The 15,978-nt window shown below is 37.3% G+C and overlaps 2 protein-coding genes across 3 annotated transcripts in view; both read right to left on the bottom strand.

The window, feature by feature from the left end:
• Nucleotides 1–9,730, bottom strand: part of cdh16 (cadherin 16, KSP-cadherin) — a 32,350-nt gene extending 22,620 nt beyond the window's left edge. Inside the window, exons 1-7 of one of the 2 annotated variants that reach the window (XM_042489388.1) lie at nt 9,706–9,730; nt 9,139–9,189; nt 8,942–9,034; nt 5,828–5,962; nt 5,450–5,579; nt 4,291–4,449; nt 1,789–1,985 (exon numbers count right to left, since the gene is read on the bottom strand). In XM_042489388.1, the coding sequence (XP_042345322.1) occupies nt 1,789–1,985; nt 4,291–4,449; nt 5,450–5,579; nt 5,828–5,962; nt 8,942–9,034; nt 9,139–9,183 (759 nt within the window). In that variant the 5' untranslated portion in view covers nt 9,184–9,189; nt 9,706–9,730. Of the gene's footprint in view, nt 1–1,788; nt 1,986–4,290; nt 4,450–5,449; nt 5,580–5,827; nt 5,963–8,941; nt 9,035–9,138; nt 9,205–9,705 lie in introns of those variants that run through there. The other variant, XM_042489378.1, reaches the window with a different exon arrangement.
• A 260-nt stretch (nt 9,731–9,990) lies between these two features.
• On the bottom strand, nt 9,991–13,254 carry rrad (Ras-related associated with diabetes). The gene is made up of 5 exons (XM_042486582.1): nt 13,127–13,254; nt 12,453–12,843; nt 11,691–11,764; nt 11,383–11,587; nt 9,991–10,968 (listed from the first exon to the last, which is right to left on the bottom strand). The coding sequence occupies exons 2-5, from the start codon at nt 12,823–12,825 to the stop codon at nt 10,691–10,693; spliced, it is 930 nt and encodes a 309-aa protein (XP_042342516.1). The 5' UTR covers nt 12,826–12,843; nt 13,127–13,254; the 3' UTR covers nt 9,991–10,690.
• Between the last annotated feature and the right edge of the window lie 2,724 nt (nt 13,255–15,978).

The raw sequence follows: 15,978 nt of genomic DNA, 5'->3' as shown, positions 1-15,978 counted from the left end.
GAATACAGTAGATTTTTTTCCTGGTGCAGGCGTACATTTGAAAAATTTCCTCACAAAGGGTAACTGTCACTGCTAGCTGATTTTTTTTCCATGTGTTACAAAACCTCTGAGGGCTTTTGAGTTATTTATAGACATGAAGCTGATATGCCTAATATCATAACAACCAAAAGGTTAGACAAGACCAGGGACAGACAGAGTGATATGTTGGATAGAACCTGAGGGAAACCTCTTGACTAAATTTACATTACAGTATTGCTGTAATTTAGAATAGTAAGTGTTAACTGATCAGATATATAAGGTGACACTTTTTAGAGTGAGTCCACAATGAAACAGTGAGTGGGCTTCAAGATTTTTTTTGAGACACGGAGACTGAAGCCAAAATATATTTGATTGCAGGATCTCCAGCTTTAGATCTGAAAATGTGCCTGTCCTCATGAAGTCACCATGGTTACTGTTGTAGCTTCCTTGATGCAGTTTCATTTTTTATTTCAACCAACCTTAGCAAATAGGGCTGCAACCAACAGCCATTTTCATCATTAGCTGATCTGGCAATATGTTTTCTTGATTAATCAGTTATTCATTTGGTCTATAGAATGCCAGAAAATAGCATAAAATACTCTTCATATGTCTTCATATGTCTTTTTTAAATTCAAAGACATTCTGTTTAAAATGATATACAACTGAGAAAAGCACAAAATCCTTACAACTGAGAGGCTGGAACCAGAGAGTGTTTGGTATCTTTGCTTGAAAAGTGACTTAAAGTATTGATTGATTATCCAAATAGCTCAAATTAAATAATCAGTTTGTCAAAGCAGACTTCAAGGTTACATTAAAGTCCAGATATTAAGCAGACTCGCTCTTTCAGCACATCTGGGGTCTGTCCAGAGAGGACAGACTTAATTCACACAATGGAGGTACTGGGGGATATACTAAAAGTTAACCTCTGTAATGTCCAAATCTGTCAAAGGTTTTTTTAGTTTTTACTGTTTAACATATGTACATTAATATAAGATGTATTTAAACTGAAGTGTATTAACCTAACACAATCCTCAACCTATGTTTTTAAATTTATTTCATTTCATTTCAGTTATCATTATTATTTTATTTTATTTTATTTACTCGTTTTGTGAATTTGCGTTAACATATATATATGCATATATTTTTGTTCGCTGACGCCAAAATCAAGATATTTCTGGAAAAAAAAACAGACACCCATGCCAGGAAATTTATAGAGTTGGTCTGGGTTTTTTCCCTAAATTAAATGAAATACTAAATCATTTATACTGAGCTACACAATATGATTAAAATAAGCCATATGTGACGTCTACTTCGGGGTGCATTTTGCCCTCAAGCTGTTAGGTTTGTGTAATAGCCCTCAGAGTGGTGGTGGTGGTGCTGGGTGGGTGGGAGAGTGAGTGATTATGGGAGTTATAGTGACTCAGTTTGGAGGTAGAATGAAAGGATCCATGGCATTTGAACAGCATCAATAATTCAGTATTTGGTCACTTAGGAGGACCCAAGAGCCACTAAAAACAGCAACTGGCAATGTGATGCCACTTTACTCAGTCCGGGCTATTGACAGAGTTTGTTTTATTGTAATATGATATAACACTTGGAACTGCATAAACAATAAAGCCAGCGCTTACCCCCTGCTGTTTGCATGATTTATGGCAGAGATCAAAAAATTAAAACGTGGTTTTAACACAGATGGGTAAAAACACTTTAGGTGCAAAAGTGGTGGATTTGTTTTTCAGAGTGAACATGTTTATAGGGGTGATGCTGCCTCACCTGTGAGATGGGGATGGGGTAGGGGCCTGGGAGGTTTTCCTGAAGTCGTACAGGGTCGGGCGATGCCCAGGTGTTTCCAGTCACCTCCACAGTAACGAGGCCGGTGGTGAAGAAAGCGTTCGCCTTCCCAGCCATGTCCTTCACCATCACTAAGAGCTTGTAACGGCCGCACATCTCCGGGTCCAGAGCAGAGGCTCCTGATAGTTGCAGTGGGATAAATGACACTAAATGATTCCTCAGATTTATATCTGAACGAAAGGTAAAATTCAGATTTTTTTGAAGTGTGGCTGTATAGGATACTTACTCAGAGACAGTATATCACAAAAAGTAGATGTCAGCCAGCATGCTCCCCAGTTTGGAGAAGCAGGCTGGAGTCTGACATGGAAGCTATATAGTGTACTGCTGTAGAGGGACCAACAACAAAACGCATTTTAGCGTTTAAGTCCCACCCAAACAAATCAATATCAGTGTATATGTTTGCTATATTTATAATATATTTAACACTTTACTTTAATATCGGACAGTGATTTCCAATGGGAAAATAAAGCCGTTATACCGCTGTCTTTAAAGCCAGACTCCATTGAGAAAAACTGTGATTTAACATCGCTGAACACAGGAGCTGCTGGTTGACCACTGCCTCTAACAGTTTGTTTGTGTTACTGTGTTTGGCATCAAACTAACTACTTGACTGAAGCAGCAGTAAACCAGCAGCTCCTGTGTTGAGCGCGCTATAACTACTATTTTTGTCAGTGGAGTCTGGTGACTTTGAGGAGAGCATACATCGAGAACCGAAATGGTTTACGGCTACCCCATCATAACGGGCTGTCTGATGAAAAGGTAAAGCAGTGAAAATACTCTCAGTATAGCGTACATGCAAACTGATAGTGATTTTTTTAGGTGGAACTTTTTTAGGTATCTCAGATATGTTTTGTTGCCGACATTCATCCACAGCAGTACTCCGCTTAGCTTCCAGACTCCAGTCTGCCTCTCAAAACCTGTCATCTACTGTATATGTAATGAGCTGACTTTGGATTAGTACCACATACAACCCCACTTAAAAAATTAGAAATATCCCTTTAACTTCTTTTACAAAGTCGTCTTAAGTATACTCTGTGAATGTATGTGAGGAATCAAAGGACAAAACAAATTTAAAGAGACACAAAAGGCAAAGAATATACATATAAGCATCCTGTAATTATGAAAGAAAAAACTATGAAAGACTTTATTTTCCCCTTGTATTACTAAGACATTACACACAATGCCTGCTAAATTGAACATGTCCCTTAGTGCTAGATTCATCACTTAATTTTCAATCTCCTGCCAAAATGGAAAAAGAAAGAACGGAAACAACCCACTGTGAAGGTAATCATAACCGTCAGTTACGGCTGGCCTGAAAATAAAGTAGAAAATCACCAAGGTCATTTTCAGTATTTACTGCTACTATGAAGCTCTGTGGAAACCAGAAGCAGCAGCAGTTTGGGTCAGAAGGGACCGGCAAGCGTGAAAGTCATCCAGCTCAAGCCGAGCCGAAACAAAGGGCAACACCAGAGCTACAGAAATAGCATCAGCATACAGGAATTTACTGCATCAAAGGTACAGTATTACAGTATATATGTGTAATTCTTTTTGCCTAAAAGAAGCCAATATAAATGCATCACTTTTGTACACATCTTAATTCATTATTTATATTTTATTTTCTATATAACATGCAGTAAGGCTGGTAACTCAAACCCTAACAAGATAAATTATCTTTGTCTTTGAAATATATGGTGTTTGGCTTTCACCAGATGTGAATGGTGAACGGTGAATCTTTTCCTTTTTGATCCTATTTTAAAGGTCCACTGTGTATAATTTAAGGGGGTATGTTGCAAGAAATGGAATATAATATGATAAAGGTGTTTTTTCTTTCGTTTTTAATCACCTGAAAATAAGAAAAATTCTGTTTTTATTACTTTAGAATGGGCTGTTAATGTTAATATAGGGAGCAGGCCCTCGTCCACAGAGATAGCCTTGTTGCACCACCATGTTTTTACAGAAGCCCAGGATGGACAAACCAAAGAACCAAATTTTGGAGTAGAATCCCTTTGTTTTGTTTTTTTTTTAATTTAAAGAAATGTCTTTAACATAAGTACTACACAGGGTGTTTCACGTTTGGAAGATAAACCTGTCAGCACTCTCTGGTTGAGAAACTATGTAATATCAATACTGGTTCTTAACTTTGACAAAATATCTGCAGAATTGCTGTACTGCAATTTGTTGTTACTTGGCAATGTTGGTAAACTAATGGAATGAAAATGGTTCCATGACTAAGTGGCTTGTTCAAACATTGCTAAAATGCATTAGAAAGCATTTGTGAGTGTGTGAAAAGAAAAAGTTGCTCTAAAGTTGCAGGGAGTTATCCTGAAAGAAATGAGTTCTTATCTCTGCATTGTGAGCTTACTGAAGAAAACCTGCATGTAAGAGCAAACAATGTCACATTACCTTGAAACTTTCTAGACTGACCTTCCTCAGTGAGGGAAACCTCTCCGGTGATGGAGTCGAGGAAGAACATTTGGCTGGAGGGAATCCTGGGTGTCTGTTCCATGAGGCTGAACCGGAGCTCGGCGTGGGCGGTGTTGCGGTCATCACGATCCAGCGCCTCCACCTGCATGAATGGGATCCCTGAGAGACAGTGATGGCGCCGGGTCAAAACTGTTACCTTCTGTATTACAGACGCCAAAGCACATTAACTTTCCCAGTTTACACAGAAAAGTAAAGAACAAGAGATGTTTCCAGTAAGGACAACCAAATATATACAAGCCGTTTAACCCTTTGATTCCTGAGCAAACTGACATGATAACTTTCAAAAACATGGCAAGGCAACAAGCAAAAATAGCAAAAAAGAAAAAAAAAGAAAAAAAAGATTTAAAAAAAGAAATTAGAAGTACAAGAACTACAAAGAAAAAAAACTACAAAGAAAAAGAAAAAATAAAATAAAAAATAAAAATATTAATAACAATAATGAAATAAAATTAAAACAAAAAATAATAAAATAGAAAAAGCAAAAAAAAAAAAAATCACCACAAGAAAGCTTAAAAAAATTGTAGCTTTTTTTTCTGTAACATAATTTTAAATATATAATTAAGAGAATTTTAAATATAGTTTTCTGGACATTTTTCCCCAGTGCTATTTGTAATATTATCTAACAATCTATTGCACATATTGTATCTTCATATCATATTTTTTTTAATTATTTTCAGAAGCCTATTAACATCAGGAAGGGGACTACTAATGACAACTAGCTCCCAAGATAGCTCAAATGTATTTACAGTTGTTTAAATGTGGACTCATGTACATTGCACCTTCTTAAATAAGTAAATTACAAGAAAACTGATGTCCATCCAGATGTTAAATGGTTAAAATGTTTTAATTGTTGTATAGGTAAAATATACTGGTACCCAGGTTAAAAGATGTGGATACAAATTACTTGATGAATACTATTATGAACTCATGAGTACGTGAGATGAAATTTCTCTGGTAACTGCAGTTTCCAGGGATACATTCAGCATGTTTTTCATTAACTGAACGAGTTTTTGTATTCAAGGCAGCAGGACTGACAAAAGAGACCCAGACTGTAAAAGGTTGTGCAACACAGTGACCTCATAGCTCAAAGTTTTCGTACCTTTGAGAAGCCCGAGCTGCACGCTGCCTCTCATGCTCTCCTCTATGAAAGTGGGCACATTGTCATTTTTGTCATTGACACACACTTCAACAGTAAAGCTCTGACGATGCTGTGATGTTCTGAAGGACACCTGCATTACACACACACACACAGACACAAACACACACGTTCTGTAGGTGTGTTTGAATACGCAGTCTGCTGTTGACATAAGAATCCACTGATCTAATGAGTGATTCATTTTTCATACATTATTGAATATAAGCAATGAACCTCATATGAACATGTAAGATTATAGGAAATGAAAATTTATATTAATTGTATCATCAGTTCATTGGCTAGGACTTGGAAAATTGCTATCACTTCTATGATATGATATACCTGAAGAGAGTAAGACGGTTGTTTCTCTCTGTCCAGTGGTTTTTGAGCATACAGAAACTGAGCGTCGACTCCGAATATCCCCTCATCATCCCCTGTTACCACCAGGTCACTGTAATTAGCTGGCAGGCTGTTCAGCTGTAAAGAACAGAACAATATTGAAAAAACATCACTTTCTATTCCAGGACGTTCAACTGCGAAATACTAAAAATATTAACTACTTAGGAAAACAAAGCATGATTAAAACAAAATGAAGGGGAGATTAGAAACACAGACTGTTTCTGGTAATTGCTCACAAATTGAAAATACATGACTCATGCAATTTGCATTGGTGATGTCTGTTTTGCTGTTTACTGGTAAAAAGCCACATGCTCAGTTAAAATGAAACTCTTACTCTGTGTGGTGGAATGTTGACTAATAAACACAATAATACAATCCAGAGCTGCAGCTGATTTCCACTTGTATCTTATGCTATTATGGATGTCTGGTGACATTCTATATGTTCCTGTTTTATCATGTCTGCACTTGCAATTTTTTGTGCTTTTGTGCCTAGTGTTTTTGTGTTTGTATCTTGTCTCTGGCATATTAAAATGCTTCATTATCATTGTTAGTAGTAGTAATACTAGCAGTGGTAGTAGTATTACATTAGTTGCTGTCAATAAATGCTGTGAAAAGACTAAAAACCAACAATTAATCAATCCAACTAACAAGTGCTGTATGTGTTGCTCCTCTGGGCTTTTTTGGCAACTGTTATCTAAAGACTATTATAAACAAATCACGGAGAACGCCTTTGTGCTAAGTAATGTTCCCTTATTACCATGGACATGTCTTTTGAGTCAGTTCCACATACACTATCCTGTTGCTATAATCACAAGTGCACTAAATGTATATTAATCCTCTGCTGAAAATAGTCCCCAAAATTGACACTATTTAGTGCTGTTTGAAATAAGCCTTGGCCTAGGCTGTTGAAAAAGTATTAAGAGATGGACCCACGCATTGCTGATTTTAGTTTTATTTAAGCTCCTGTGTAGGATCAAGGGGGACATATTGGCAAAATGGAATCAAATATAATAAATATGTTTCCATAAGTGTATAATTACCTGAAAATAAAAATTGCGCATTTACATCACCTTAGAATGAGCAGTTTATGTTTACGTAGGAATTAGTCCTCGTTCAAGGAGTTTGCCACGTTGTTTTTATGGCAGCCCAGAATGGACAAAATAAACATTAGCTCCAGCTAGGGCCATTTGCGTTTTTAGGTGTAAAGGCCAAGGTAGTTAGTGGCCTCTCCGCAATAAGCGTTACGGTGTCAGGAGAAAAACACTTTTTAAACATGAAACGGCTTCCAGTAAGAACTCCTGAATGTCAGGATCTTAAATGATCAGCGAAGAAAGGTGAGCGCACATTAGCAGGTGCTGGGCAAGAGACCCATCTGTGACTAGCCAAACAGGATTTGTAACCCAAAACTGTTTCATGTTTATTTCATTTTATTTTATTTTATCAGTTTTAATAATGCTCGATGGCACTAAATATGCACTGCTCCTTTAACAAATTTGCTGACTATAAGAAAAAAATTAAATAATGGACACTTCATTTAATTTTATTTTTGCCAGCATCCTGCCATTAAACTTGCCTGATGACCAAATAATTGTTATAGCAATTCTACAACTTTGTAATCATTTGCAGGAATGCTCAGCCTAGATGCTTAACCATAAGGTTCAAATGTTTCCAATTCCCTAAATATAGGTCCTATAGATATTATATATATAAATATCTCAGGATACAAATGTCTGCATTTAGAGCCAGTGGTGTGTTTGGCTGCTCATTTACAGTAGCCTTCAAAACAATTAAAGCTTTGCTTCTGTCCTTTATAAAGTATGCTAAACTCATTATTAAACTGATCATTTAAGAATATAAAATAGGAGAACTGAAAATTAGAGCCCTTTTTTAGTGAACTCTCATGAGAAGTTTTTACCTTGAAACCTGGAACAACTGTCCTTTCCATTTATAACACAAAGTGGGCTTATTATCCAACTCCTCCATTCTGGCCATTAACATGCTATTTGAGGAGTGTTAATGACACTCAGTCCAACCAACAGGTTGAAATGATGACTATGTTTCATACAAGATGCGATGATGTCACAATTAATCAAAGTGCCGCATGCTCATACTGCCGCACAATCCAGAGGATGAGTGACATTTTGGAACAAAGCACCCCGCCTGCCACGCAGCTGGACTGAATGCAGAGGCTGGTGCCTCAACAGCATTGTGAACGCTCCAATTATAGTCTAGTGGTGACGGCAGTATATTCATACATCTTCAACCTTAAGTGCAGATAGGAGAGAATAAAAGAGTCTGACGCAATTCTGGCCCACTATACATTCATTTTCTCGATTGTAGTCTCTTCACTATATTTCTCAGTACAGGCTAAAATGGCTGGCAGAAGATGTTTTAATCAACCTTCTTTAGTCTCAAGGAAACTAAGTAATTATAAAATATACTTAAGTATTCAATGTTGAGGACAGTGGAGTTTTCAAAAAATCTAATTGAATATTGTTTTAAAAAAATATTCATTCTCAAAATCAGGATTGAGGCTTTTCAAACAGTCACTGCTTGTTTGACAACTAGGCAGAGAGTTACGGTCAACCTCTATCCCAGATTACTATATTTATGAGCATGACACAAGAAAAAAAAAACCTTTTTCTGATATTCCACTTAGATTCATATGCTCTAATCCACATAGTTTAAAAAGGTTACGATCAGTGCTGGACCTAGCATATTCGACACTCTAGGCGAGAAGATGTTATCCACAAAAACTCCGCTCCACCATACCCATCAATGCTTTAGCATGTTCTGATCCTGTTGATCACTCATTATTAAACACATAAAGGACAACAGTATTGCCAGAACTAGAGGTGGCACCCCTTCTAAAAACTGACCGTTAGCATTAGATCTTTCAAGCATCTCTCCCTTAAGTTCTGTAGGCTACAAAGATCTATCAATTACATGACACTAAGAGTAATTTTATAAGAATAACCCGTCTAATTTCTCACCTGAAAGCAATGAGAGCAAGAGGAACATTCGTTTAGTGAATCCAAGCAAATTAAAAAGCCTTACCTTGGCTAGATACCATGGAAAAATACCATCGTAGTTTTCAGGGACACCAATTTTAACATTTGCTCCAGAACATGGTGCAAATGTGTTCATCAACTGCGAAACAAGAAATAAAGTTTCGTAGTTAGAGACATTGTTCATGCAGTCTTAAAAATAAACAAAGTAGAACAGCTAAGAGTATTAAACAAAAAAAATCTTACGATGAGAGCTATGATGAGCATTGTTGTTGAACCTCTGTCAGCCATGAGTCCCTGTAAATGTGACATATTCAGTGTTTCAAACCACATGGCCTCAGCCCAACAGTCAACATGATTTCTGTCTTGTTACTGATTCACCACCATGGTTATATTTCATACACACAGATTTAACTGTTTTTACATGTCCAACAGTGTGCATTTAAATACATAACCACAACAAAACACAGTTTAGAGCAACGCTAGTGGCACAAAGACAAATAGAGACACATTTGATTTGCAAGTGAAACATTTGTCTGTTAAACCAAGTTGGCTAAAAAGATTATGTAATTTCAGCAGGGCCTTAATGCCTGCCAATATTTCTTAGATAGTGCTGCTTTATTTTAGCATTACTAAATCACAGTTTATGTCGCATTGTATACCAGTAATGCCCTATTAACTCCTTTTACTCAAATTTAAGCCTCTAAAGAATAACAACAAACTGTAGATATGTTCAATAACAACAAAAACAAAATCAATTACATAGCAAAATATATCAAATTCTCCTATTTTAAACAAAAGGTTTTCTCTTACCTTCTTCAAATGAAGTGTGCACTTCTTCTTGTGAGAGGAGGTGTGAGAGGAGTTTAAATTGGGTGGAAAAATTGCGTACTTGTACTCCTCTGGTGGATTAATGGTTAACAACTTCAGATAAACATGCTTAACTACCTTGTTTCCTTCCTGTAAAACCAATGGCCGGTGAGGTTCCATTCCACTGATACGATCAAATGATTATTCATGAGGATTTAAATCGCCTGCCCAACATCTCCTTCATTTCTGCTACATTCTGCTTTGCTTCAGGAAAAATGACGGAGAAGATTTTTATGTTTTGATTTTATGTTTTATTGAAAAAATGAAATCAACGTAAACAAATTTCCAAATAATGTCATGGTTCACAAGATTAATATAACTTATTGCTTTACACATACATTCACAACCTGAATCCAATGTTATGGAACAACATAGAAGAAGAGAAGTTTTCTTCAGCTTTTCCCCAGTGACTTGGCCGAGCGAGGGACGAACCTGCGTACCACGTTTCAAGTAAATATGACTCCAGATGACCAAGCACTGTGATCCTTTACCTTGTCTTTTAGAATAATGAGATGTATGTTGCATTCGGCATCATTCATGTTATAGTATATACATCAATCCCCTCCAATAAAGGAGCACAAACAATAACCCAACAGCAAGGCAATCTTTGCAACTCATTAGAAATAAAAAGCCTTTGTGGATTTCTCATACATACTGCTCATACTATGACAGCAACATTTTTAAGGCAGACAAAACATTAAATAAATGTTTGCAAAGCGTCATGCAGGTTATCAACGTTATCATGATATGACTCGAATAGTGTCGAATTTATTAATTAAGTCCTCTCCTTGCTTTTGGTTGGTTTCTAAAAAATAAAAATATATTTCTGTACAGCTCTATTAGTCCTTTAGGGTTAGTGTTAGAACACACACAGCATCTGGTCTTCAGAGGCCAAAGAAAGAAATTGTCCGTCTGTCCCGTCTGTTCCTCAGAGAACTGTAAGGTCGTGGCAGGACTTTGACTTCTGCCTGAAAGCCATCTTCTTATTCTTACGTGCAACCATGCGGCCCAGAAATCGCTTGGCCTTCTTGCCGATGCTCTCTCTACGCCTGCAGTTGGCCATGCGTCGTGCATTCTCCTCCTTGCTGTCTTTCCTCAAGCGGATCTGTCTCACGATGCCCTCAAATAGGTCCTGCACATTGTGGTGTAGGGATGCAGATGTCTCGATGAACTTGCAGTCAAATACCACCGCACAGGCGCTCCCCTCTGAGATAAAGAACACATGGAGAATGGAAAATTAGTGTTTTGAGTAGATGCACAGTGAGAAAACATTGAAGTAGAAGTTCAAGTAGATTAAGGCTGAGAACTGAAAATAGTAAGCTACAATAGCTTTCAAACTTTGGCTTTAGTCTGCATGGTATTTGAATAGGTCATGCTTGAACTGGAGTAGTCGCGTGAGAAATGTGGCTCAAATCCACCAAAGCCAGTCAAGCCCAAATACAACTGCCAGATTTGATCATGAAAAGCCTCAAGAATAGCTTTTAAGCTGCAAGAATGAATAGAATTAGATTAAGTTTACCAAACTTCATAACCCACTCCCATTAAGCTTATATCATCTTAACATGTCATACATCTGTGGCACATTTTAGGTTCAAAAGTTAATCAATCACACTGACTTACCGTCTACAGACACCTCTCTGGACCGAACCAGGTCGCTCTTGTTACCCACAAGGATTATGGGAATATTCTCCGACTGCCTGGCTCGGCGAAGCTGAATACGCAGCTCTGACGCTTTCTCAAAGCTTGATTTGTCTGTCACCGAATACACAATGATGTAAGCATCTCCCATCCTCATGCACTGATCTTTCAGCCACTGACTGTTATCCTGCAGGAAAGATACAGAAGTTTAACATCACACATTTGACCCCATCTTTTACAATGAATCAAAATAAATGGAGAGAACATTACACAAACAATATATAACCAACCTGTTCCCAGATGTCATACAACATAATAGATGTCTCTTCTTCATCCACCACGATAGATCTGTCATAAGTGTTTCCTGAGGGAGAAAAAAAAAGAAGAAATATATGGTTACACTCTGATGGAGAGAAGCGGTTCTGAACACTTGTGTGTGTTGCTGCATTTCTAAATATTGATTTTAGCACATTTTTTCTTTTGTAGTCTACACATTGAAAGATGATCATAGTCTGTGATCAAGCCATCACTGGTCTTTTGTGTTTTCCCATCACATTATGCTATTGGATGTGTGTCTGACAGCTGAGGGCAGGGCTGGTGCCTCGCTACAGATGGAAATAGCAATAATCAATGCATGCACACTCTTGCGTGCAAAAATAAGATCCCTGATTTTTTTTCTCTCTGATCTATCGGAGAAACTCTATGATGTGATGTGATGTTCCTTATACATAATTCTGAATTAGAGACTTAAAAAGGCTTTAATGTATTTTTTTAATCCATAGCCTCATTACTGAGTAGCTGTTTCTTTTAAAATTTTAGGATAATTCAAAAAGTGACCTTCAAAGTTCTGATGCTTCAGATCTCAGAACTGCACTTCTTTCATTAAACCTTGTATCTCCAAGCATAAACTGTAATATAATTGCACTGTCTATTGTCGATTTGGAAGACTAAATTAACCTTTGACAGCCCTAATTATCTTCACAGACAAAAGACATCGGGAGTGTGTGTTCGAGTTGCTATGGTTGATGACTCATCCCAGCATCACCATTTACCTGCTTCATCGCAGTCGTGACCAGCATCCTCAACTCCTCCAAAGACGCGCGCCAGGCTGGACTTTCCGACGCCGTGCTCCCCGAGGAGAACCACCTTGTACACCTGAGACTCGGTCTCGCTGCTGGTAGAGATCACGGAATCGGAGGAGTCTGACGCACAGCTGCCTCGGTGTTGCTCGTTCGGCGAGTAGGACGTGCAGCGCAGGAGGTTGGACAGCTCATCGGTCTGCCCCGTCTGCGGCATCGTGGCGCGCAGGTCCCGGTCGTCTACGGGCATGCTTCTTCGGTGTAGGTTTGGTAGATTCATGGGAAAAGGCATGCTTCCTCTTCTCTTGTCCATGTTCCGCAATTTGTCACCCTTGTTCAAAGTCATCGTGCTTGTACCGAGGATCTGTCGATAAATACAGCATGTGTAAATCTGTGATCTGATGTTTAATTACACATACATTTGCGTAAAGGATGTGTGTAAAAGTCTACAGAATAATCTTTACGAAAATGTTTGTCATTAAATTATGTTGTAGAATTAAAACATCTGGCTCAGTAGCTTATAATTAAGCAAATATCAAATCTTATTTTCCTGGTATGTGGACCTGGCTTGACCAAATGTTTATTCAACTGAACAGAGCAAAATAAAACTAAAGTTCCAATGTCTCATATTAATTAAAGGCACTTACTCTGTGCTGGCAATTAAATCCAACGAAGGCAATCCAATAATCCTTGGTTTGAAGACTTGTTGTAGCCGAAAAGCTGTTTTGCTCGAGCTTGATCCGAGTCGGGATATTTATATAGGACTGGGAGTGACGTCGGCAGGGATTCGCCCCAGAAAATCACGTCTCCGCTTTTTATAGTGGTGCGTAACGGTGCCATCATAGAGAGGAGGGGGTTTATGACTGGAAGAGCTGAGGAATCTCCCTTCCGCTTCGCCAAATGGAGAGCTTACCTCTGAGGGGGCGGACAGAGACGAATCCTTGAAGAGGGGGAAGCCCACTTAAAGCTAGAGTGATATAAATATTTAATATCAATTTTGGAGATAAATTTAGACACGGTGGAAGGGTATCCACATGATGCAAGATGCTAATGTGTATTAGGGTATGATGCATAAACCAGATGAAGGCTTTGGTGGAAATATGAAAGCTTGCCTTTCTTAAACTGGTTATTTTCAGAGCTTTATGGTCGTTGTCAGGTGGAGGTCATTGGCACAACACAATACCAATTTTCTTTTCATTTTAATGTGAGGGAGATTATAAATGCACCGAGGTATAACATGCAAAATATTTGGTACTTATGCTGTAGTCAGAATCAGCTCTAGGCTACAATAACGCTTGAATTCCTTTTTGTGCACATGCAGAAAATTAATATTTAAATTAGGAAAAAAAAACCGCATAAAAATCCCACACACGGGGTCATGCTTCTATCATTCATCCGTATCTCTCCATCCACCCACCTGGCTGACTGAAAAATGAAGGCTGCAGCCAAGAAAAACACAATTCCTCGCTTTGGCGGTTGTAATTCTTCACAGCTGACAGGTCTAAATTACACCGATAATGTTTGCTTTTATTGATCTATGCCATTTGAATAATGCAAAATGCTTTCAACTTAAAATATCAAAGCTGTGTAAGTCATGAACTGAGGCAAATCTCTCTTCTAATGGAGCTAAAATGACTTCAGTTCAGTTTTCTCTATTTTACCTCAGTGTGTTTTTTATGTTTAATGTTGCATCCAGCATATTTTACATGTATTTTCTTGCACAGTTTTATTTTTCAGTTTATATCACAAATTCTGCAAGGTATGTTACTGCCCCCTTGTGGCTATAGATCGTGTATTACATTTGACTGTATGCCTGTCATAAGAAAATAAATGGGAAATAGATAGATATAAATATACAGTAAGAAACAATAAAACATGTATCCCATTGTTATCTGTGACTGTGTGTATCTTTATTTAGCTTCCACATACTTTTCTCCCTGGGGTCCACATATTGATTCAGATCTCTATGACAGAAAATAGAAAATGTAAGGATTGGATTGGAAGTGTTTCCTGAAATATCCTATGTCACAGTTTGTAGAAATACTTTGCAAATATTATACACAGTATTTAAGAAGTGTGACTGTACACTTTCAGGGAAATGTTATAGACCAGAGTTTGGTTAAAACTCACTTGAGGTCCTGAGAGATCATACATGTTTGTGTAAGAGGTACTTGCCAAGGTAAAATATCACAACAAGAAAACAATATCTTAAGGGCTGATGTGTGTGTTGTTCCAGTCAACTGATCACTGCTAATGTAGGCTACTTTTGATGTGAGCATTCCTAAAATACAATGTCAAAGATAGTTAAAAGAGTTTTCCCCTAAATTCTCTGCAAAATCTGTGCTGCCATTGTCATCGTTGGTGCTTCACTTGTACAATAAAATACATATATAGAGCACGTGTATTATACTTGAAATAACCTGAATGTGACAACTAAGGCCCATTACAGTAGAAGACATTCACAGATTAACCTTAAAAGAGAAACAAGGCCACCACCTTATGGCCATGAAAAATGAAGTGAAGTGATTTGCATTTTAGCCTGACCAGTATTGGATATTTTATCGACATATATTATAGTGACATAATGGCTGATAGTAAATTTTTTGAACAAAAAACAAAAACAGCAATATTGAAATAGTTCTTGAAATATGTTTCCCAGTTGAGAAATATTGCAAAAAATAAAAATGATACCATCAGTGAGAAAAAAAAAGAAAAAAGAAAACGTAAATTCTAGTGCTTACATTAATCTTCTCTCGCTTCTACAATTGCAAGTCCCTCTTTTTTTCGTGCATTACACAGCTCTATAGTTTGACTTCATGGTACAGAATGCAGCAGCCAGGCTGCTGACAAAAACTATGTTAAACAGTTTACTTTATCTAAATGACCTCAGACCTAGTTTGGTTTGATAACTATACATCTGTGAAAAGTTCATACTAGCTGATATATCAGCCTCTAATATAGATAACATTAAGTATTATTATATACCACGTTATTTACATATTGTTACTTCCAAAAAAACTTATATATATTAAATAAAATATCCCCAATTACTTATTGGCCTTTTTTGCATGACAAATGGGAAAATATTCAATTAATTACCTCTATAAATGATTATATTTATACATATTTTCTGTTAGGACTTTGCCAAATGTGTTGATTCAACATTTTTCTCAATTTTGGAGGCTGTCATTTCTAGTAGTGGTATACTGTCTTCAGTTATATGAGGGTGTATATAACCTACAGCATGATTTGTTCAAATGGTCTCTAGGGGGTAGTAAACAACAGGGAGATTTTTATGTAAATCTGCATGTAAAAATATATTCAATGTATTTCCTTTGCGGACAGTGCCAGCATCAGTCATTATTACTATCCTTGCACTGCAAAGTCCTTGTTGTTGTTGATGAAAATACATTTAAACATGCTGTTATGTCATGGTCTGAACTGAACTGTAGCTCCATGTATGTAATAGAGTTGCTCCCTCTATCAGGAAACCGGAAAT

The sequence above is a fragment of the Plectropomus leopardus genome, chromosome 1, assembly GCF_008729295.1.
Source record: "Plectropomus leopardus isolate mb chromosome 1, YSFRI_Pleo_2.0, whole genome shotgun sequence".
NCBI lineage: Eukaryota > Metazoa > Chordata > Actinopteri > Perciformes > Serranidae > Plectropomus > Plectropomus leopardus.
This window is presented reverse-complemented; position numbering and strand designations above follow the sequence as displayed.